The 22,992-nt window shown below is 41.8% G+C and overlaps 1 protein-coding gene across 3 annotated transcripts in view; it reads left to right on the plus strand.

Annotated features, from left to right (window-relative positions):
• SEMA5A (semaphorin 5A) overlaps positions 1-22,992 on the plus strand; it is a 465,422-nt gene that overhangs the window by 342,511 nt on the left and 99,919 nt on the right. For all 3 annotated transcript variants that reach the window (XM_058564359.1, XM_058564361.1, XM_058564362.1), the window contains one exon: positions 17,905-18,112. In XM_058564359.1, coding sequence (XP_058420342.1) covers positions 17,905-18,112 — 208 coding nt within the window. The remainder of the gene's footprint in view (positions 1-17,904; positions 18,113-22,992) is intronic.

Genomic DNA, 22,992 nt, shown 5'->3' on the forward strand with positions numbered 1-22,992 from the left:
CAAGAAAAAGGAAATGCAAATCAAGAATGTTATACTCAACCAAGAGTAAAAACCACAGGCAGACATCCCCCAGAAAGAAAATCCCAGACAATAGAAAATGACGGGTCTCTTACAAATGCAAAACAAGACAAGTTACTGGCTAGATTCAGCTAAAGATGATGGAGAAGCTTTGAGAAAGAAAGGAAAAAATACCAAAACCAAACAGTGGAACACTCAATACCAGATTTCGAGTGAAACAATATATATAAAAATTGGAGGAAAATTAAGTGTGACTCAAGAGTATTGTTCTAGGCTAATCTTTCCTTCCAAAATAGAGGCATGTGGAGAATTTAGGGATATAGCATCTGTGATTCCCTACTTCAAAAACAGAAAACTTTGATTTCTAGCCAAAGAAGAAATTCAAAACAAAAATTTTAGCAAAGAAGTCAGGGAAAAAGGATAGGTGGGGAGCTGAGAATCCATTTAAATTTCAGATAAAGAAAAATTAAGGAGTTCTGTAGAACATGATGGTAAGCAAGGGCTCTAAGAGTTGGTGGAGCATAGTGTGTCCATGAAGAAGGTCCATGAAGGGGACATATCTTTAGCACCTCCTCAGATGCTCTTGGTTTTGCTTTATCCTGGACCCTCAGCCTTTTGTTCTGTCTCAGCTGCCACTGTGCCAGATGCCTGGGCAGGACCATGAGGTTCTTCCAAATGATGCCCACCAGCTGGTAGCCAGGCCTCACCTACCACTTCTGAACTTGAATGAGACGTCACACAGCTGGCATGAAATCTGTCTTCTCAAGGAGGTGCTAAAGGTGCTGGGAGATGCAACCCAGAAGTGCAGGGACATTAACTCCCTGTGAGGTGAGCTTCAACCAATGAGAGGCAGGGGATGGGAAGGAACCAATGAATAAATTTCCTTTCTCTTTTTCCCTCCAATGGCTTGTCCAAGGCAAGGCTCTTTACATAGCCAAGCAGATGTCTCTTTGTGACTTAACATAAAGGAGTGGCCCCATGGTGACACCTCACATGGCATTACTTCCCATTCTTTCCTGCTCCGTGTCTTCCATTACTCACACAGCCCTGGGATTGTACCCCTAATAACACATTAGGTCTTAATTCTTGCTTCACATTCTGCTTTCTAGGCAGTCACAGTGAGGGAGAATTTCTCAACCCTGTAGAGAGTACCTGTAGAGGTACTTGGCTACAAATGTAGGCAGGGATAGGTGATATATGCTCTATGGACCACATTAAGAAACTCAGATTTAAATCCAAATATAATAATAATAATAAAACTGAAAATTTTTTAAAGAAAGGAAGTGAGGATACAATAAATGTTTTAAAAGATTACTCTCCATAATTCCTGGAGAATGAATTGGAGAGTAGCAGCAAGGATAGAAACAGGGTGAAATATGGGGTCAAATTTCTTTCTATAACATCAGTGGGATTTTCCTGCAAGATTCACTGATTATGTAAAAATAAATAGGCATTGTGGTAACATTGTGATTGTGTAATGAAGACTAGCCTGTGGTCAAGGCTGTTTCAGTCATAAACAAGGTCCAGGGGGAGGTGAGTGTGGTGGGTTTGGCTAGTAGACAGGCAGTGATGCTGTAGACGAAGGCATGCATTGTCAACTGGGGCGATATCACCCCCAAAGAGGCAAAAGTTAGTTCTTGAGGGAGAAAAAAATCTTATTTTTATGTATAAAACACAGATATACATGTAGTATCTAAACAAATCTACAGTCTTTAATATTAAAATTTCATGGGCTGGAGGGCAATTACAGAAAAGAAATGTGAAAAGTCTTCTTGCCAGAAAAAAGTTTGAGAAACACTGCTCGGGTATTTTCATGGGGAGAAGTTATCAGATTCAGTACATGATCTGGAGGTATATAGGAGCGAGGGAATGGGTAAGATCAAGAGTGACTCCTGATTTATTTGGTTTGAGCAGTTGAGTAATTTTTGAGAAGGGAGAAACTGAAGTTTTGGTATCCAGTTCTCGTGGAGAGGATTCTGCAGGGAACACAACCGACAGACTCCCTGCCCTCAAGAAGCTTATAGTATTTTGGAGAGAGATACAAACAACAAAATAATTACATTAAATGTTAGATGGGGAAAAACATAAAGCAGGAAGAATAAGGAGGGGGAAGCGAAGGTTACGGTGTTAAGAAGTCATTTCTAAGGGTAACACATGAGACCCATGGTGTTTAATGATTCTCAAGAGATGGGAGGTATAGACTGGAATTCCACTTTCAAGGACTGTAGTTTTTTGGAACGTTAACACCTTGACCGTTTTCAGTAGATATGAGACCCCATGGATCTGGCTTTTATGGAGTTTACAACCCTGATGGGAATCGTCTCACTGAGAAGGAAGACTGACTGTGCAAGAGAAGGAGTCACCGCGTGGAGGAGGTTCTGAGGGTCACGAGGTTGGGGTCAGTATACCCCGAGAGGAGAGAAAGGAGATGCTCCACGCAGATGGGAGCCCAGGTCTCATGCCTTCCACTTAGCTTTTCCATGAGTGCCGTGGAGACAATATAACCAATGACTCTATCCTGCCCTCCACTTCTTCTCTTCCAAATATATTTTTAATACAGAGCATGGCATTTTTATTGTTTACTACTAATCTTTATTAAAATCCAGAAATCCGTAATGCTTGTAGAAAATGAGCTTGTAGAAAAAAACAAAGAAACGAACAATGTTCTATGTACTCTAGAAATTTCTTCTGTAAGAGGAACAGTTGTCAACTAGCTCAACAAAAGCTGAAATCCCATTTCTGACTTTATCTCTCTGTGTATAGTTTCTTCCAGCACCTAGTTCTCAAACCTTTCAGCTCCCTTTCTAAAGAGAGGAAGATGAGACTCTTAAGTGAGGATAGGCCTCAACGTTCCCTTGGACTAAAGTATGTAAGACCTGATAGACCCTAGGGAGATCCTTTCGGGCACCCAAAATTAAATAATACATTTACTGTTGCTATTACTAACAATTATCTCCCTCAATATTTATAATCAATTCTGCAACTACCTAAGTGTTATGAGCAAGCATTAAATTGTGAAAATCATGTATTGGAAAGATGTTTTACAGTCACTCCAAATTCTATCCTTCTCACTGGAAACTGGAAATCCAGACCTAATCTGGACTTGCCCTGTATGTGCCCGTTTGTGTAAGGGCTTCCCATAGACTGAAAGGGAGCATTGTATAGTCTGAGTGCTTATTTGATAACAGTTAATGATTTTTTAGTTTAATGATAAAATAATTGTAGTGAATAATAGCAACATAGGAAAATCCCAATTACCTGGTGTTATGGGTTAAATTGTGTCCCCTCAAAAGATGTGTTGAAGTTCCAGCCCACCAATATCTCAGAATGTGACCTTATTTGGAAATAGGGTCTTTGTAGATGTAATTAGTTAAAATTAAGTCATACTGGAGTAGGGTGGACCCTTAATGCGTTATGACTCCTATCCTTATAAGAAGGGGATAGAGACACACACAGGGTGAATGACATATGACAACACAGGCGGAACTTGGAATGATGCAGCTGCAGCATCAGTGATAGACAGCCACCACCAGGAGCTGGGAAGCGACAAGGAAGGATTTTAGCCAGAGTGTCAGGGAGCAAGGCCCTACCGATACCATGATGTGAAACTTCTAGCCTCCAGAACTGTGAGATAATAAATTTCTGTTGCCTTTAAGCCATCCAGAATGTGGTATTCTGTTATAGCAGCCCTAGGACACTAATCCACCTGGCTGTGTTTTTCCACTTTGCAGCCAAATTTAAAGTGTAGCCTGGCTTGTTCCTGCTCCCCTGACATTTCTCAGTATCCCAAACTCAATGAACAAAATTAGTATTTTAGTATTAGTTTATGTCAGGCACAATTAAAATGAAAAGTCTACTGTTGAAAACAATTGAATATATACCAAACCACTTAAAATGGTATAAACACAACTAATTATGTTACTAAATGTAGGAACATTAATTCTTGTATTTTAACGTGTCTTGTTTTTAAACATCTTTTAGAATAATTTTAGTAGCTTATGCGTAGTTCCCCAACCACAAAATAATACGAAGTTTTATGCTATGAATTAGTAAATATCCCGGTTTATTCTAAATGTGATGCAGTCCACTTCTGTCTTCATGGAGTAGCCGATTTTACTCTTTTCTTCTTGGTCTGCTGTGTCTCTCCCTGACTTTCTTTGTTTTAGACCCAGGTAAGTCTTCCGACCTCCCTCTGCCAGGTTCCCCATGATCAGTGTTGATTGGAAGTCACCCTAAGTAGTAAAGCATTGCAATCTGTGGACGAAAGAAATACAAACCATTTCTCTTTACCTTGTCTTTTCATGTAAATCCTGCCTGTTGCACATTTTTGATGTAACTCCTTTGCGTTCATGGCAGTTACTGGAGTTTAAGCACAATAGTCTCCTGTTCCCGGACCTGGTGTCCTCCTGCTCGTGCAAATATCCAGTTAGTATATTATTGTTTCTGTGTGAAATGATGCCATCACTCCAAAGAGGTTCTAGTAGTGTCTACCCAAGGCCCCAGGTTATCTTGTTTTGTGAAGTCCAAGAGACTCCACTTCTGCAGAGGAACATTCCAACCATGCTCTACATGAACGTTTGGTAAGGTGAGTCTAGTGTGGGGCATCAGGTACTGGAGTATGTAGTTTAGGAATATGCTGAAGACGTTTTAGCAGATACTTTTCTCTTGGATAACTCAGTTATCAGAAGACCCACTTGTCTGCTAATTTGATGATGAGCCTGCAAGTGTTATTATAAAAAGATTTTTCTAGTTGATCTGAAGAACATGGGTCTCCATAGGTAATAAACTTCCAATTTAATGGCTACTCCATCCTCATCCATTTCATCAGCTGTGACAAAATACATTAGATACATTTTACAGTTATTACCAACATTTGTTACTTCTATTCCTACAAAAATGCTTCATACAAAATCTCTTAAAAAAGATTTTATCCAAATATATATAAACAAGATATTAAATAGGATATTCAGAGATTTGTTAGTTTTGTATTGTTGTGTAACATATCATAATCTTAGCAGTTTAGAACAACTTACGTGATTATCTCACAGTTTCCATGGGTCAGGAGCCTAGGCATTGCTTATCTCGGCCCTCTGCTTAGGGTCTCACCAGGCTGCAATCAAGATGTTAGCTAGGGCTACAGTCTCATCTGAAGGCTTGACTGGTGAAGAATTCACTTCCAAGCTCATTCAGGTTGTTGGCAGAGTTTATTTCCTTATTACTGTGTAATTGAGGGCCCCAGGATTCTGCTGGCTGTTGGCAGAGGCCACTCTCATGTCTTCTAGGCCTCCTTAAGTTCCTTCCCACATAGTCTTCGCCAACGTGCTGGCTTATTCCATCCAGCCTGCAGAGAGCCTTTCTCCTCAGGGAGGGCCCAGTCCCTCTTTTAAAGACTTTCACCTGATTAATTCAGACCCCTAAAGGATAATCCTACTCTGATTAAGTCAAAATCAACTGATTTGGGATCTTAATGAACTCTGCAGAATCCTTTCATTGTTGCCATATAATGTCACCTAATCACAGGAGTGACATACCATCATATTTACAGGTTTGGCCACTCAAGGGGAGGGGGCTATATAGTTATGGGTGGGGGCCATCTGAGAAATCTGCTTACCACAGAAGGTCTCTTGATGCCCCCCAGCGCACATATGCTACCCACCCTGACCCTAACACTCACCCTAACCCTGCCAAAAAAGAACAAAGAAAAAAACCTCTCTATATAAGTTTCAATTTTGAAAGTTTAAAATTGAATATAAAATGTTTCTCCATGGGGCAAACAGCTGCTCCTGCAATTATTAGGGTTGTTCAAATGTAAAGGGAAAAACAGCTCTTCCTCTGATTTGAGCTGCCCAATTGCATTCATTATTTGTTCTGTGTCTGGGTATCTTGACCTAGCTGAACTGCTCATGGCAGAAGGAAGTCATTTTCCATTGGTTCCAGTGCTCCACGAGCAAATGTTTGCACTGAAAAAAAAAATGTGTAATGTAGAAGAGGAGGGCAAGGGGAAAATACCGTATATTTCATCTCTGCTTGCACCCCTCCTGCCGTCTCTGCTCTCTCTCCTCCTTCTTTTTTTGTAATGTGACCACCAAACATGTTCTTTTCCTGACTGGAGGGATAAACACAGCCCTGTCAGAAGAATCCTTCTGGCGTCCCCCTGCAGGCGGTGAGGCGACTATACCTTTCTTCCAGGGGGCTCTACCTCTCTGACACCCACTTGTTCCAGGACCACTGGGGAGCACTGATGATTCCCACAAGAAGAGACTGTCAACTGCTCAGGGTTGAGGTGGACACAGGATCGGGATGAAGTATTGTGATTCCTTTGGGAATGCAAGGAACAGAATTTTAGAACTCCACCATACCTCCACATTGCTGGTGGGCATTAGAGTAATGTGTGAAATTGCTGTCAGCTGCCCCCCCCCCCCAGTTATTCTCTAGGCTGTGAAATCAGAAAACAAAATTCTTCTCAGTACCATAAAATCTGGAATAATTTGATTCTGTTATGATGTGTTAACAAATTGAATCTTGGCACCAGGAAAACTCGGGTTCCACTCAGATGGCCAGAGTGCTGTCGTCTCTCGCCCTCAAAAGGAACGTTGTCTTCAGAGTAAATCTTTCTATAATGATTTCATCTAACATATAGGACATGGTAACAGGGGCTTTCCAAAGGTGTCAGGTTGCATGGGCCAAAGTGGAACCACATCTGATCAGAGCAGCCAAATTACTTCTAGGATTGTTCATGCCTTGGTTTATCTAAGCACATTCTGCCCTCCTTGCTAGCTCGTATGTATGTCCCCTGCCTGGCAGTGATGACCAACCATTACTAAGCAGATTTAGGCTTTGGCCTCTGGGTAATTAAATTCTAAAGCAGACAGCAGTGCACTCAGAAGGACTAGGAAGGAAAGAGTGCCATCTCCACTGCATGATGACATATCATTAACAATGACATTATATATGGGCTTTCCTCCAGAAGTTGTTACACAGCGGAGTGACTGGAAGAAAGAAACACCTCATCATTTCTTTGCAAGTAAGCCTTCACAGAAGAGATGTAGGTGGAGAAATCCCTTAGTGTAGAAGGAAGAGATTTGACAGACCCGAGAGGAAGAGATCCCTGAGGTGTAGGGAGCAAGGTGTACCTATTAATATTGTAATTCCCACCTGGAACCCATCAGAGGAAGTAGGCTGTCCCCAAATCCTCATGGTGAATTAACACAGCACATTTCCTTCCACCGGGATGCCTGCGGCAAACTGTGATTTGGGTAAACAGCTTGATGGTGGTGCAATTATTGACAGTGTACATATCTACAAGCAATCCTGTTCTGGATGTGGAGAAACAGTATTTCTCACTTGCAGAGATGTCAGCAACAGAATTCCTTTTAATTTGGTTCTTTCAAAAAATAGCATAATCTCACAGCAAGATTGAAAAGCTGTCCAATTATTTGTTGCTTTATAGTGTTTTCATTGCCCTTTCCTTTTTGAAAAGTAGAAGTTGCCAAATTGATGTTTCTTAAATAGGGTATTTTATAGTCTTTAAACAGAATTGTCTTTACAAAAAGAGGCTGCAGAGGTTCTTATCAAGGAACCACACAATTGTCATAGTGTTAAGAATGGGATGGTGTTTCAAACTAATGTCCTTCGGGGCAGTTGTTGTTCCTACCTAATCCTATCTGATTTACCCATTGAATAAATAAATATTTCCTCCCCTTGAATAAATAAACGTTCCTCAGAGAAGCTGAGGATAGGACTTTTGCTAATGAGACCTTGTGTGAAGAATCAAGACAGCCTGAACCTAACCAGCCCCTAAAGCCAAGAGTACCTGAAATTATAGTCATGTAGGCAGTAGGCAGTTACTCTTGTAGACCAAAGAAAAATCAATATGGAGAAAAAAAGTTCCTTCCCCTGTTTTGCATTGGCTGACCGATTCTAAATGGATGGGTAGATGGAAAGCGGGGAGCCATCTGTCCATCCAGCCATCTTTCCAATCGTTTAGCTCCATTGTCATTATTTTAACTAACCCCAAATATGAAAGAAAGAAGAAAAAAAAAGCTCTGAGATTTTAATTTTGTTTCGCCATTTAAGAGAATTCAATGCAAATTAATTTCCTTTCTGACCAAGTGAATAATTATCATCACTTTGTGGATTTCTGAAGGCTACAAAAGCTTAACTCTGCTTGAAATTTTTAAAGCATTTTGAGATTAAAACAATGTTCCCCTCATTTATTTTTAGTCTAACTCTTGTGCCCTGAGGGTAATGAAACTGATTAAATATATAATTTTTAATTTGAAGAATTAAACTCGAATTGAGAGAAAGGAAAGGAAAATTTGCTCCAGGAAGAGAATTTCTTTCTTTAACTAGAAAATATTACCATGTGAGGCTAAAATTTTGAGAGTTATCTACAATTAGTAAGTCTTAGAGTGATCCTGAGTTAAGACTAGTAGAAGTTGGTTTTCACACCTCCAGAACAGATATGAGGTTTTATAGATCTCAATTTTCATGTATCTGTGCCAATGATAAAAAATATCCAATAATTCGTTGTCCATACTCAAATACATTTATGGGATTTTGAAATAATAAAAACAAATTCTCACCAGTAGTATTGAAAGTGGTCTCTAAGATTAATTGTCAGGATAAGAGCTTCATTTAGGTCTTCAATGATATGGTCACTTAATTAATTTTAAAATTTCACCTTGTCCTTAGCCAAAGGACACTGGTTTAAAGTGAAAAATACTGATTTGTCCTTGGTAAACTAGGTCTCTAAAGGCAGTCTGCACAATGAGCTGCTGCTCTTTGAGTTCAAGTATAAAATTTTTCTTTCAATTAGAAATTGATTGCACGATGTTGGCATTTTTAAAAATATTTGTGGGCAGCATTAATTTCTCTCTGCATGGACTGAATAAGAGCCAGTCCTCTTAGGTCTTTACTAAATTGCTGACCTGCTCTGATTCACATGAGAGTTTATCTTCAGGAACCTCTCGCTTTCAAAACTGGGGTCCCTTAACCTGCACCTCCAGGTTCCTCAGGTTCTGGGCCTTCCTGGCCTTGAGCACAGAGCGTGCCAGGAGCAGGAGGGCGCAGGCCCAGTGCCAGCTCATCTTACCCTGGCTGGACTCTGACCTCTCACCCAGTTTTAGTGACCAGGCCTCTGACATCTTCTCTCGTGATCTGTGATCCAGTCTTTTCTCCAGTGTCTGAGTTTTGACATGTTCCCATCCCAGGAATCAGAAGACTGTTCATGTGTCTTGTGGTTGGTGCCCGCTCCCTCTTGCCCCGTCTCCAGACACTGCCCTGTTGCCTCCCCCGCTCCTCTCTCTCTTGTCTGTCTGATTTGAACCCTTGCTATGACCTTCATGGTTGGAGGATGTGTAATTGGTGTTGGGACTGGGCTGCCCCTCAAACACTGGGATCCTAGTTAGGGAAAAACTATGAATTTTGCTAAAATTCATCATTTGCCTTCTGCGTGAGTAAGAACTGAGTTGGAATGCCACGTAGATCACAAACAAATCTGTACCCACAAAAGACTTGGGGATCCACACTGTAAGCCTGTTTCCCTACACAGGAACATTTAATAACATGTGTCATGCCTGCCCATTGGGGGTCAACTGAGGCTATCCTGCCCCTTGGATGTTTGGTTCCTTATTTCAGACTCCCCATTTCATGCCTTTGGAAGTCCACAGCCCTCCCTATAATTTCTATTAATTTATCCGTGGGCTTGTGCTCACAAAGTCCTGTCTACTCTCAGACAGAATGTGTTTCTTGTGCTGTCAGACACAAACTTAGCTCCTTCACTGGGTTGTGTTTAAAAAGAACAAGGCACAGCAAGCATTGTGTGAGTTCAGAAGACATTGTAGAAGCTTCCACGGTCACTGGGAAGGTTTATTGAGGAGCAAGCAGCTTTCTGCCATTTTCCTGGCTTCTCTCTCCCATGGCTTTATCTTTCATTCTTTCTCAGTAGGATCCCAACAGAATTCCAACCCTTATTTCATGTGGAGCCCTTCTCCTTTGACCCCCATCCCCCACTGATATCCAGGTCCATAGGGTGAGATAAAGGGGAAACACCTCAAGGCCTGTTCAGGACACCCTCCAGAGAATAAATGGTTATGTCCCAAGAGGACATTTAGGGAACAGAAGTGTGTATACCTCCTTATATACTTATACTCCTCTTGTTTTAATACTCAATCCTACTTTAATACATTTGCATCTAAAATTAGCTTCCTATCATGTGTATGGGTGAGTGTGGGGGTGGATAGCACATGGTATAAGAGATAGGTGTGCCCATCCACCTAAAAGAGTAAGTTTACAAAGTTCAAGAATTGCATTCTATGTAATATATAGTTTTCCATTTTTAAGAAAGTTTTTTTTGAGTAATTATAGACTACAAACATAATACTCTTTTAGATATATGTGTTAGGTGTAAGGAGCAGTAACATGGGCATACCCAGTGTACACACTAGCCAAGTCAAACAGCAGACCCGGGCGGGAGTTCTGAAGGACCATTTGCACCACCACCAAAGTCATGCCCTCTTCCTCAAAGTATCTACTACCCTGAATTTCGTTTTTATTATTTCCTTGCTTTCTTTATAATTTCACTGTATTTTATACCCTAAATAGCATAGCTTAATTTTATATAATTTTGTGCTTCAGGTAAATGGTTTTATGTTTATTCTCCTGAGATTTGCTTTTTAAAATTTTGTTCAACATTTTTCTTTATGAGTGATTCATCCATGTCCATGTACACAACTCAAGTCCCTTCATTTGTGCTGCTGTACAGTTTTCAATTGTTTGCCTGAATTTAAAGTAATCTTGTTGATTGGCATTTGAGTGGTTTCCAGTTTTTTGCTGTTATAAGTGGTGCTGCTACATGCGTCCCTGGAGCCTGCGTGTAGGACTTTGTCCAGGGCAGGGCTTCCCAGTCATGACAACCATAGAAAACAATATTCTGTATGTGGCACGCTGGAGACATCAAGGTTGCTTGCTGCCCTGAGGGAGCAACCCAGTAAGGCAAAGCTGCCCATTCTGCCCCATGTGTGGAGGAGATCTATGTCATGGTGTATTTGTTACCTATTCGTGGCCCATGGGTTGGGAAGCTGAAGTTGCTGATTCACAGAGTACTGGAATTGTCAGCTCTGCTACCTTACTCCAAATTGCTTGCTGAAGTGTTTTGCAGAGTTCAGCACGTTATTACACTTGATCCAATTTGTGGCATTGCACAAACACGTGTCAACTGGACTGTTTCCCAGCCATCATTCCCTGGCTCCAACCCAATGCACCACCCTTCTAAGGAACATTTAATTCTACGGGTCCATGAGCCATGGCCCCTAATCTTCCATGCTTTGGTCAGGCCACCCCCCCCCTCCCTCACATGTCCTCATTTCCCTCTATGCCTGGTAAAAGCCTGCTCATCCATCAAGATCCAGTTGAAAAGTGTAGGCTTTCCCTTCCCCATCCTCTCCACAAAGACGGGTTAAGCATTTCTTCCTCTAGATGTCAGAGGCACAGAGATATGGGAACACTGACCTGGCCTGGGAGAGTCAGAAACGCCCCCAGAGGAGAGGTGTGGGAGCTGGCTCTTGGAAGATAGGGAGATGGTTGCCTGGTGGAGAAAGTATGGATGGATCTTCTTAGGAGAAGGCACAGAATATGGAAAACCTGCAGCTATAGACCAGCATGGAATGTTCTGAAAGGTGAGAAATTTAAATTAGCTGGAGTTGTAAGTGGAAAGACAGGAGATGAAGCTGAAAGGTAGGATGCCTCATATTGAAATTTTATGATAACAAATGAATTCAGGATTTCAGGTGCATGGACAGATTTGAGCCAAAGGGGAGGCACAGCTCGGTTTTGGATACACTGAGTTCCAGTTTCATGTGGTGGGCCTGATAGTCTGCTGGGAATCCTTCTTTGAAGCTAGAGGGAAAGGTTTGGGTCAGTAATAGAGACCTCAGATCATCGGTTTTGAAGTCATAGGAATGGATAAGATCATGCCTGAAGGAAGCGTGTGAAAACTCTAGCTACCAAATCGCTTGGAATGTCAGCCACTAGTTCATAATTAGTATAATCAAGCAATTCAGAAAAATGACAAAATAATTTTCTTATTCCTTTGAGTAGAGAGCTCTCTTTTTTCTTTTAAATTAATGTTGCAAAAGTACAAAAGTGCTTTGCATAGATTTTTCTCAACCATCTCAACTCACACTAATGGGACCAGACAGTATAAATTTCACCACTGGGGGTGAGAGGGTAATTTAGACTCTATATTCCTGCCTGGTGACTGTCAGAGAAGGGCTGCCAACTTTGCCAACTGGGTGGCTGTTTTGTAATTTAGATACAATAAGTCTAAGGCAAGTAATTTCCTTGTAGAATCTTGAATTGCCTCCTTAGCGGAATGATGAGAGTTAGATTTAAGCTGTGGGGTTAGATGAGAGCTTCAGAAAAGATACCCAGAGGACTCTATTAATTGCACTCTCATTTTAAATGTAATATGGTTTTTATTCACAGGAAACTCCAATGGTAAATTTCCATAAGCACCAGCTTATGATTTAGAGGACTGGAAGGTGCTTTTGAGGTTGGGTTTAGCAAGGCAGTAGAGGTTGTCACGATGGAGCTATCGTCTCCCCTCCTGCTTTATGTGTGGCCACTACTGACAGATACAGGGAGCTTGCTCATTTTAGATGAAACTCAAGTACAGCTTATAATATATAGGTTAAAAGTAGTAAGAAAATAATAATAGCGAATTCTTATGTAATGTGCCCTATGCCTAAAGTGCCCACCGTCCAAGCCCTCTGCGTAGATAAGCTCGCTACATGGCCCCCAACCTGTGAGCTGGGTCCCAGCGTGAAGGAGACACAGAGATGGGAGTGACCTGTAGCCGGGAGTCTAACCTGGGCCATTGGGCCCCAGGGTCCACACACTGAACCGTGTGCTCTGCTTGAGCACCTACTGTGTGCCAGGGACTGTTGTAGATGCCAGCGAGATTACAGTGAACAAGACAGGCTATGTTCCCCAGCGCCTGACTCCCTGGAACTTATGTGCCAAGGAAGAGGATGGGGGAATGTGGTTTGAGATGATACTTTGGGATATAAGAATGTTGCATATAATTTATGGCTAGGAATGTTTAAACTGGCTAACATATCCTTTTTGGGAAAAAAATAAGCCATTAGTTGAATCTGATAAACTGAGTTAATTAAAATCTGCTTTTCAGGCATACACTAGCCAAGAAAACCTGTTTTCTTCTTTTAATTCCCTTTTACTATATAAATGCTATGCTGAGCTCCCACTGCCAAGACCAATTTAGGTCATTTGCTCAATTACAAGTTAAAAGAAAGAACTCGGGTAACATATTAGCTGTCTGCTACTTTGGGGTAACGACCGGCTGAATTGATGAACTTTATATAATGATCTGTTGCTGTGGCAACGTGCTGCCCAGTGAGTGGAAGAGGGCATTTCGTCATTACCTCACCGATAATGCTTGGAACAGTAAGAGATACAAATACGCAAGGTTTTCTTTTTACTCTGCAGTAGCTCTGGGTCAATGAGACAAACATTAAAAATACCTCTTGGATACAGCAGCAGGGAATCAAATAGAGTTAAATGCACAATTGGAAATAAAGTAATGTAGCTTCCCAGGTTCGTGGCCTTGGTGTCTGCAGTGAATCTCCAGCCCTGTAACAGGTAACCATCCTCAGAATTGCCACTTGTCCCTTTCATAGGTCTAATTTCTGTACTGGATTCAGCACATAGCAAGCTGAATAATAAACATTCCCTTAAAAGACAGCAAAACTTCCAGAAGTAACAAGACAAGAATGGATGAAGATAGTAGATGTAACCTTCCAATGCTTTGCAATAACCCCTGCATCTTTATAACTCATTTTCCTGAACTAGCCCTCTTCTTCTTGTTAAGACTTTTTTCCTTTCTTACAAAACAAAAAATTTTATGTATATCAAGTATATTACAACTCCACACTCTAAGTTTTTTATTGCACCTTAGAGGAAATATATATTTATTCTGTGTTTTAGAAGTGCTTCAGGCTCTGTTCTTAAGAAGAATTAATTTCTCTGGGTCTTTTTTCATTGCTCAGGGTTCTCAAGTTTATCAGAATCGAAGCTGCTATACAGGGTATAATGAATTTTACTTTAAGTATCGTTTAATTCTTTCTTTGTTCAAGCTTTCAATGAATCATGGAAGCTTGTCTGATCATATACAAGTATGAAAAATCAAAACATTGTTTTTATTCAGAACAATAGTAAATGTTATATTGAGCTGATCATGTTTCTTTTCCTTCCTTCTTTCCCTCCCTCCTTCCTTTCTGCTTTCCTTCTTTCCTAAAAAAAAGATTTATTTTTATAAATTCTTGAAATTTGGGTGAGGCTAAAGTTCTAGAAATCCTGCAACAAGAAGTTCGTTATAATCACAGACCTTTTCCTCAGATACTCGAAAGTTCATTCTGAGCGCTCATTTAGTTCCCTCTAACTTTCCCCCAAAGATCACCAGTCATTAGCATAAATATTGTGAGCAACACCACCATCTATATGAATTACTTTTTAGTGTTTATCAAAATGCACCAATTTTTGCGCAATGTTACGTGTCCTGTATCATCTCCTGCTGTTTTTCTAGCCCACAACCATCTGTGTAGGGGCTTAAGTAAAATAAATGACAATATTTGGAAATACTAGGTTATTGATAATATAAATCTTATGTTGTGATCATACAAGGTAAAAAAAATTCAGTCTAACATAATTTATAATGCCTTTGCATTCGAATTTGAGTCATAATATCTTAGGGAAATGTGGAAAAATAATTCACAGTCTAGTTTTGAAATTGATGTGAGCAAATTATCTGTATGACAAAATCTATTTTTTATATTTCCTACTCTTGATGTAGAGTCCCTGTGCTAGTTTGTAAGGGCTGCCATAACAAATATAACGAAGTACACAGACTGGGTGGGTTAAACAACACAAATTTATTTCCCGAAGTTCTAGAGGCTGGAAGTCCAAGATCAATGGATTGACAAATTTGGTTTCTTCCAAGGCCTCTCTCCTCAGATGTAGGTGGCCGTCTTCTCAATGTGTCCTCACAGGCAGACATGTCTGTGTCCTGATTCCCCCTTCCTATAAGGACATCAGTCATATTGAATTAGGACTGTCCCTCTGACCTCATCCTGTTTTAATTACCTCTGTAAGGCCCTATCTGCAAGTACAGTTGCATTCTGAGGTACTGGAAATTAGGACATCAGCAGATAAATTTTGAGGGGACACAATTCAGCCCATAGCAGTCCCTATCTTGTAAGGCATATTCTCATACCAAGTGAGAAATTGTTATACTTGACCATCTCTAACAAGAAGCAAAATAGAATCTTAACACTATTAAATCCATGTTAGTTAGCAACATGAACATTGAAAATTAGAAAAATATCAGCTATTTTCTCCCAAAGTCAAACACATGGTTGATTTTCAACTGCTAATAACTGAATTATGTGCATTAGAGCTTACATTACCAGAGCTTACATTACATACAGCAGTTAGTGGTTGAAGGGCCTTGTTTTAATCGTAAACATTTTGTTTAAACAAATCAAATTATTAAACATCTTTCAAATTTTTTCCCCTGCAATTGCTTAAGAATTTGAAATACATGTGAGCATATTGACATTTGAACCATTATTAATTTGGGCAGGTTTCTCGGAGCAATATGATTGTGAAGAGAAAATCATTTAAATAATAAACAGCAAGGAGTCTGGGTTCAACTCTTGAATAAGATTTAGTCCTATAACCAATTTCCCTAGAAAATAGTGTGATAATAGTCACACGATGACGATTCTCCAGCTGGACTCCCACCTGCTCTGCCACCCCTGCCCCCAAAATTACTATAAAATGTTTTGTTTCACCCCAAGAGTTTATCACTTAAGCTCTCATATGAGCCTTGCTGCCCACTGGATGGTGGTGGTCCCTGGCTCCCCCTCTTAACCTCTGGCTGAGACATTGTCTCCTGTCATCATGATGTCCCAAAGGGCGGCCAAATGCTCTGTGCCTGTCACTGCTGCACAGGAAGGCTGGTACCTCCATCTGCTGGTGGAGACCTCCTCTCAGGGTGCCGTGGCTGAGACATCTGTGCTGCAGTCACCTTCCCTGAAGCTCCCATCTTGCCCCTGTCGCTGCCTTGGCGGTGTGTATGTTTATTGACGCTTTGCACCATGCCAGGCAGGAAGACCGCAAAATCACTGAGGTTGAATTTCCTACCAGCTGGAAACTGTGGTCTCCAAGTCAAAATTAGCCTGACTTATACAATAAAGACATACAAATTTTCTTACACATTTAAGTCTGTGAGATGTGCATTTGTTAAAGTGTCTGCTGCCTTCCCCACAGGTTGCCCCCCACTCCTTCTCTCCCTCTCTCTCTCTCTCTCTTTCTCTCTCTCTCTCTCTCATGCACTCACACAGTCTTCTTTCAAAGGCAGGTACTAGGTTTTTAGTTTTTAATATTCCCAGCATACATAGTAATTCTGTTTATGCTTGAACTTTCTCAAAAGTAGCACATTTAACCAGCTAGCTTAAAATAAAATTAAGCATTGGTTTACTAATACTGCATACATTATTATGCAATCACTTCATAATCAATAAATGTTCACTGGAGATGTTTCAGATATACACTTTTTAATAAATTCAGGATAATACATGTCTGTGTATGCATTGTCTCTTTAAATGTAAACAGCCTCAGTCTCTAAGGCTGTTCATAAGAATGGAAAACTGAAAAATATTTTCTGTCTAATGTTTTCTGAGATTAATGGATTCTGAGATTAATGGCGGCCTTGAACCAAAAGTTCTTGATTTTCTTCTGGTGTTAAAATAACTTAGCCTCATTTTCTGTGTTTACAGAATAAGAACTGTAATGTTTTGAAAGTCAGGATCCTGATGGGTTTTATTCAGTCAGTGCCTTCAGGATGATTAAGGAACTTGGTGATGGCTCTCGGAGGAGCTTCTAGAGGGTTAGGTTTCATGCCTTGGATTTGCAGTCTGGAGCAGGGGCCTCACCACAGCGCAGCAGGGGCAACAGCGTGTGTTTCAAGTCTGTGTCCCTGACACACGGCGTTACTGTGCCATGTCCCTCACTGGCTGAAAAGACCCTTCTCCATGCCCTTCGCAACCAATGTGGGGAGTCTGCAAGCCTCAAGGGACGCTCACCCTCAGGCAGTGCTTACAGGCATGCTTATAAATAAGTGAGCAGAAACAGGCAGTGAGCAGAACCTGGAGCAGGGAGGGAACCAGCCAGCAATGGACCAGGCTGGTGCAGGGAAGAAGGGTTAGGGGAGTCGACACCAAGAAGAGCATCCCAAATGACAAGCATTAGAGAGACAGAGAAAGCAGGTGATCCAGACAGAGGCGAGAGACGGACAGGGAAGGATGTACTTTCCCGGGCAGGAAGGCAGAACGTGCGTCCTTTGCTGTCCTGCGTATCCGTAGTTGTCCATCATATGGGGTCTGCCCTGCCGGGGCAGCAAAGTGGGCAGCTCTGTCTGACATTAGGAATCCAAGATGGTCTCCTGAGGATTCCTCTCACCGACGTTGTCCACGGGACGGTTCAAAGCTGGCTACCTTGAGCCACAGAAAGCTTTCCTCTGCTCCCGGTCTCTAGACTCGCAGCGGGACGAGGCGGATGGTGGCTGAGCGGTTCTCGTCCCTGGCTGCTTTGTCAGCTCTGCCGGGAGCTGTGGAAAATTCTGGCTCCTGGCCCCATGTCAGCACAGCTGATGGAAGAGGTCTGGGATGGGACACAGGCATTAGCGTTTGTAAAAGCTTCTCGGATGATTCTAGGTGCAGCCAGGCTAGAGAACCTTGGCTGCTTAACTGGCGAGTGGCTGCTGAGACCCGCTGACTTTACGTCCTTCCTTCTCTGTTGCCTTTGCAGATTACGGCACCATTAAGAAAGTGCGGGCGCCCCTGACCCAGACCTCCAGCAGCTGTCTGCTGGAAGAGATTGAGCTCTTCCCAGAGAGGCGCAGGGAGCCCATCAGGAGCCTGCAGATCCTCCACAGCCAGAGCGTCCTGTTTGTGGGCCTGCGGGAGCACGTGGCCAAGATCCCGCTGAAGAGGTGCCAGTTCCACCGCACACGCAGGTAGGGCAGCCCCAGCGGTCCATTCCTGCACTGGTGCCCCTTGTAGACAAATCACCCAGAGAGGGCACAGGAGCCTGGAGGGTTTTAAATTCCTGGCGTATGGCGTTAGGACCTTAACATCCTGGTGAGTCCTGCATCCTAGGATACAGAGAGTTTTGATGCAAACTGAGTTACTGTGATGAGAGTAACTCATCAGTAGCCAAGGAGGCGAGCCATATTATAACATCTGTAAGCAGCTGTCATGGTTAAAGTAAATTATTGAGTCCATTATAACACTCAGTGATAACGCTGATATTTGGTATTCCTGCATTAATCTGACACAAGTTTATTTTTACTTGAATATATATATATATATCCTGATATATATATATTCTAATATATATATGATCTGATATATTTAAATATATATATGATCTGATATATTTAAATATATCAGACAGAACATGATATCAAGTGTGCATCCACTCAGCCCAAAGCTAATCCCCCAAGAAGGAGCAATGTGGCTTCCCCTTTCTGGGCAGTCCCCACGGTCTTGTCTTCTGCACCAGATGCTGTCTCTCTCTTGAGGCTCCAGGATCCCAGGTCAGCTGGGAGAAGGGAAAGAGAAGGCAAGTCCCTCAGACACTGGGAGACCCAGGTGTCATCACACCTTCCCTCACCCCCTTGGCTGGTCTTCTCATTCGCCATGGGGTGTCCACTGTTGACCACAGTGATATTTGAATCTTAATTTGGAAAAATGCAGGCCCAGGTGCTTGGGAAACTGAGAAGTACTGTATACACCGTACGCCTGACCAGTGCTTCAATGTTGGAATAGTGCATAAATGCTTGACCCCTGACAAAAGATTGCTCTTGGGGAAATCACAAACGTTCTTAGGGATCAGTGCTGTTGTTAATTCCAGTCCCCAAAGCTGTGCATAATTGCAGATTTGGTGTAGAAATGGGCCGTTTGGGTATATCACTCATAAAGCCCGCACACAAGTTACCCTTTCTCAAACAAGGAACACAGGGGCACCAGCTCTGGGGCTCAGATGCTGGGACTCACATCATGACCTGCAGGTGCTATTTCTTGACCTGGTCACTAAAGTACTTTAGACCCCACTTTCTCATCTACCACATGTGAATTGCTGTAGAGTCACATGGGATAATGGGTGTAAAATTTAAAGCACTCTACAAAGTAGGTATTCTTACGTAGAAAAAAGGTTTTTATGTATAATAAAAATCATCACAATATTCCCTTCCAGATGATTCTAGACAATAAAGTAGATGATATGATGCCTCCTTTGGTATCAGAGTGTTGAGGAATAGCATCAGGGACCTCCACATACCCACAATGCTATTATGATCATTCATAACACGGAGTGATGTTTATTAACAACTATCTTTTATATTACACCTTTTCCTAAAGTTAACCAATGGCTGCTTGAAATTTGTTCTGATTTGTGTTTCCTGCAGGACTAGCCTGGGGCAGGAATTATTCTGCCCAGCAGCTGATGGCTCAGTGGGTGACACGGGGGTTGGGGTCTTGCCAACAGGCATGTCACAAGTCAGAATGCGGTTGGAAGGGTACTGGTCATCCAACTGCAGCCCAGCGAGCTCTGAGTTCTAACAGTGACTTTTTCGGGGGCGTGACACAGGATAATAGACAGGAAGACACAAGCCCTTGCTGTATGTATATGTATGTGCGTGTATATGTGTTTCTGGAAATGGGAGTTTGTGGCTTGCAAAGCATAAGGCAGTTCATCCTTTTCATGATGCTCTGCCTCAGTGAGTCTAGCTCAGCAGCTTATAGGTGCAATTTAGGAAACTAAGTCCTCCATCAGATCAGGGGAGCCTGGCATCAGCGTGCCCACTCTTGTCCCTTATGCAACTGCACTTCAAGCGAATCATGAATCCACCAGAGCCCCTGCCACCGGGCACAGCGCGGGGGGAGTCCACAGTTCCGTCTTTTTCTTTCAAGAGAATAAGGCCTCTTGTCTGTCTCCATCAGGATCCTGGGAGGAGAATGTGTTACAGTTATATCCAGAGCTGAATCTCCCTGCTGTTTACTTGTCCACTCACTCAGGGAAAAGCAGCGAGAGATTATAAGTTTGTGTAAACTGATGGACTGTGGTCTCCTGTGTGCCCACACGCAGAATGGATTATTTTGTGTTTAACCCTTAAATATGCCATTTGAGAAAAGAAAATCTAAAGATTTCAACCCAAAAGTTTCTCTGGATTTTTTCCAATTTCTTTCTCTTCCATCCTCCTCCTGTAGAAGGACAGGAAAACCTCCCTTGTTAACACTAACTGGAGAAAAGAACCCATTTTTAAAAAACTAATATGTACATGACAAGATTTTTTTTTTTTTGATAGATTTTGGGGAAAGATGATGTGGGTTTTTTTTTCTTGACAAAAGCAATTTTAATTTTCCAGAAATATGCCTAAAGAAGTGCACTGAATAGGAACAAGATAACAACTGAATAACAATTGGATACTAATTTCTTTATGTTAAATATACTTTTCGTAGTAGAATAGAAGTAATTTTATTTGTTATTAGAAAATCAATTTTATAAATGAATTTTGAAGTGTTTAAGAAGAGAAATTGAGCTTAACTAAATTACTGGTCTCCTTCCAAATCATATTCACATTTTTTTTTTCAATATCTGTATTTCAAAGCCAATTCACAATTTGATATCTATTAAAATGTTTATAAATGATAACAATTGATACAATTTCACAAGTTTCTTTTACATATCTATGCTAGATCTTATCATCAATTTCCTTAATCATTACACCCTGAGAATAAAGTTGCATAACATCTCCATTTTTCAGATGAGAAAATGGTGGCTCAGATTTTTGGCATCCTGCCCAAGGTCACATAGCTCTTGCAACATGAAACCCAGGTTCAGAGCTGGGACTCTGCCCCAAGGCTCGGGCTCCAGGTTTGCTGTGCTGCCCCTGGTATAATGAGGATGTCAGCTCAGTGGTTAGATTTCAGCAGGGATCAGCTCTTTGATGGCACTTCCCATGTGTTCCTGAGAGCTTGAGCTAGTTAGCACGAGACAGGCAGAACTCACGTGTGTCTACTGACAACTAGTCACGGCCTCTCCCCATTTGTGTCTTCTTTATTTTACCAGCCACCAGGCTAGATCCAGCAGACCAGAGGAGGTTATATACCTCTTTGGTTGTTCTAAAATAAGTCTCCATTTATTTATTCTAAATAAAATAACCTGCAGTTATTCTCGAGGTGATCCTGGAGCCTCAGAGGAGGCTGAAAAAGTGCATGCCTGTGCCATCCATGCTGGGCGTGGATGGGGACTTTGAACAAACAGCATGATGCTTTTCACATCACATAGCTGTTTTCCTTGGAAAGTTATTTTGAAAGAACAATATTTTAAAAGTATATTTTAGTCATTTGACCTCAAAAAATGAGTAAAAAAATTCTGTTTTGATGTTAGAATTTTTTGTACAGCCGTTTAATAAATAGCATGGGAAAATTATGCAAAGAATTAATCCAACTCATCGCAATGGGTGGTCACCTCTGGGAGCATAGAGTTTGATGGAAACTTTTACTTCTCTTGTGTATCGTTTTGTACCCTAGGATTTATTTACCACTTATATGTATTAATTTCATAACATGAATTAACATTTACTGGATTTTGAGGACACTGAGGGTCTGGACCGGTCTGGATATGGGTAGAGCCTATGACAGTGGAAGTTAGGTAAGCAGACGCCATCCTGTGGGCCACCTCATATGCACCCAGTGCGTGGTCAGGGCTCCCAATAGCGGCATGAGGTCTTTAAAGCGAGAAAAGTTTTCTATAGATGCACAGGATGGAGCAACCAAGAATAACCACTGCCTTAATTCTCACCTGATGGAAATACCAGTGTAACATCATAACTTGCCACTTGGAGGAAAACAGACTCTGGCAGAGAACCAGTAGAGTCCCCATCTCACTGTGTCCAGGAGAAAAGAATGATCACAGGACTCGACTGTCATAGTCATGTCCAAATCTCAGACTGTTATCCCCTCCCCCAGGAAATACTGTAGCCTTCCAGTTGGTCTGACTAATTGCAGCTCCTCAAGTCTAAAGAAAGGAAGGCTAGGAGGAGTGGTGATGGGAGGGCTTCTGATATAGACTTAACATCATTTTAAGGATTATGCATTAATTAGATCAGTAGATCAGCAAACTTTCTCTGTAAAGAACCAGATAGAAAATATTTTAGACTTTGCAGGCTATGCGGTCTCTGTTGCAGGTATTCAACTCTGTCCCTGCTGCGTGGAAGCAGCAGCAGACCACAATGAGTAGGTGTGGCTGTGTGTCAGCAAGGCTAACAGATTCGTCAGGCAAAGGAACATGATTAACTTTTAGATTCAGACAGTTTATTACTGTCATAAACAACAAAAGTAGGAGTAGAAAAGCTGTCAGCTACCCATGCCCCTTGTCTCACAGGATGACACCAAAACAAAAGGGGCCAGATGACAATGCAACATGAGAACTAGGGCGCCATGTTGCCGAGGAGCCAGTTCCATGGTGCAACTTAGCAGTTTTAGAGCCTACAGCTATATCCTAGTGGAGGTGGGAGGGAGGTGGGCCGGAAAGCCTTACACCTCATCAGAACCTGGGACGCAAGGAGAAACTATCTTATGACAGCCTTCCTGGAACATAGGGAGGTGGGAGGGAAATGGCCTTGTAGCAGCTTCCCATAATCCTCCCATGTGCCATGATCGGGGAGAATCACAGGGCGTTCTTCCAAAGCTTAGGTCAGGTGTTGTTAAGCCTTGCCCCACGTGGAGACGTGAAAAGTCACCAGGGCAGCAGGGCAGAGCATTCCCCTACAATGCGTTCTACTAAAACTTTAGGTGGCTGCCTGGATTTTGCTCCTGGGCTGTCATTTGC

This window comes from Diceros bicornis, chromosome 20 (genome assembly GCF_020826845.1).
Source record: "Diceros bicornis minor isolate mBicDic1 chromosome 20, mDicBic1.mat.cur, whole genome shotgun sequence".
Lineage (NCBI taxonomy): Eukaryota > Metazoa > Chordata > Mammalia > Perissodactyla > Rhinocerotidae > Diceros > Diceros bicornis.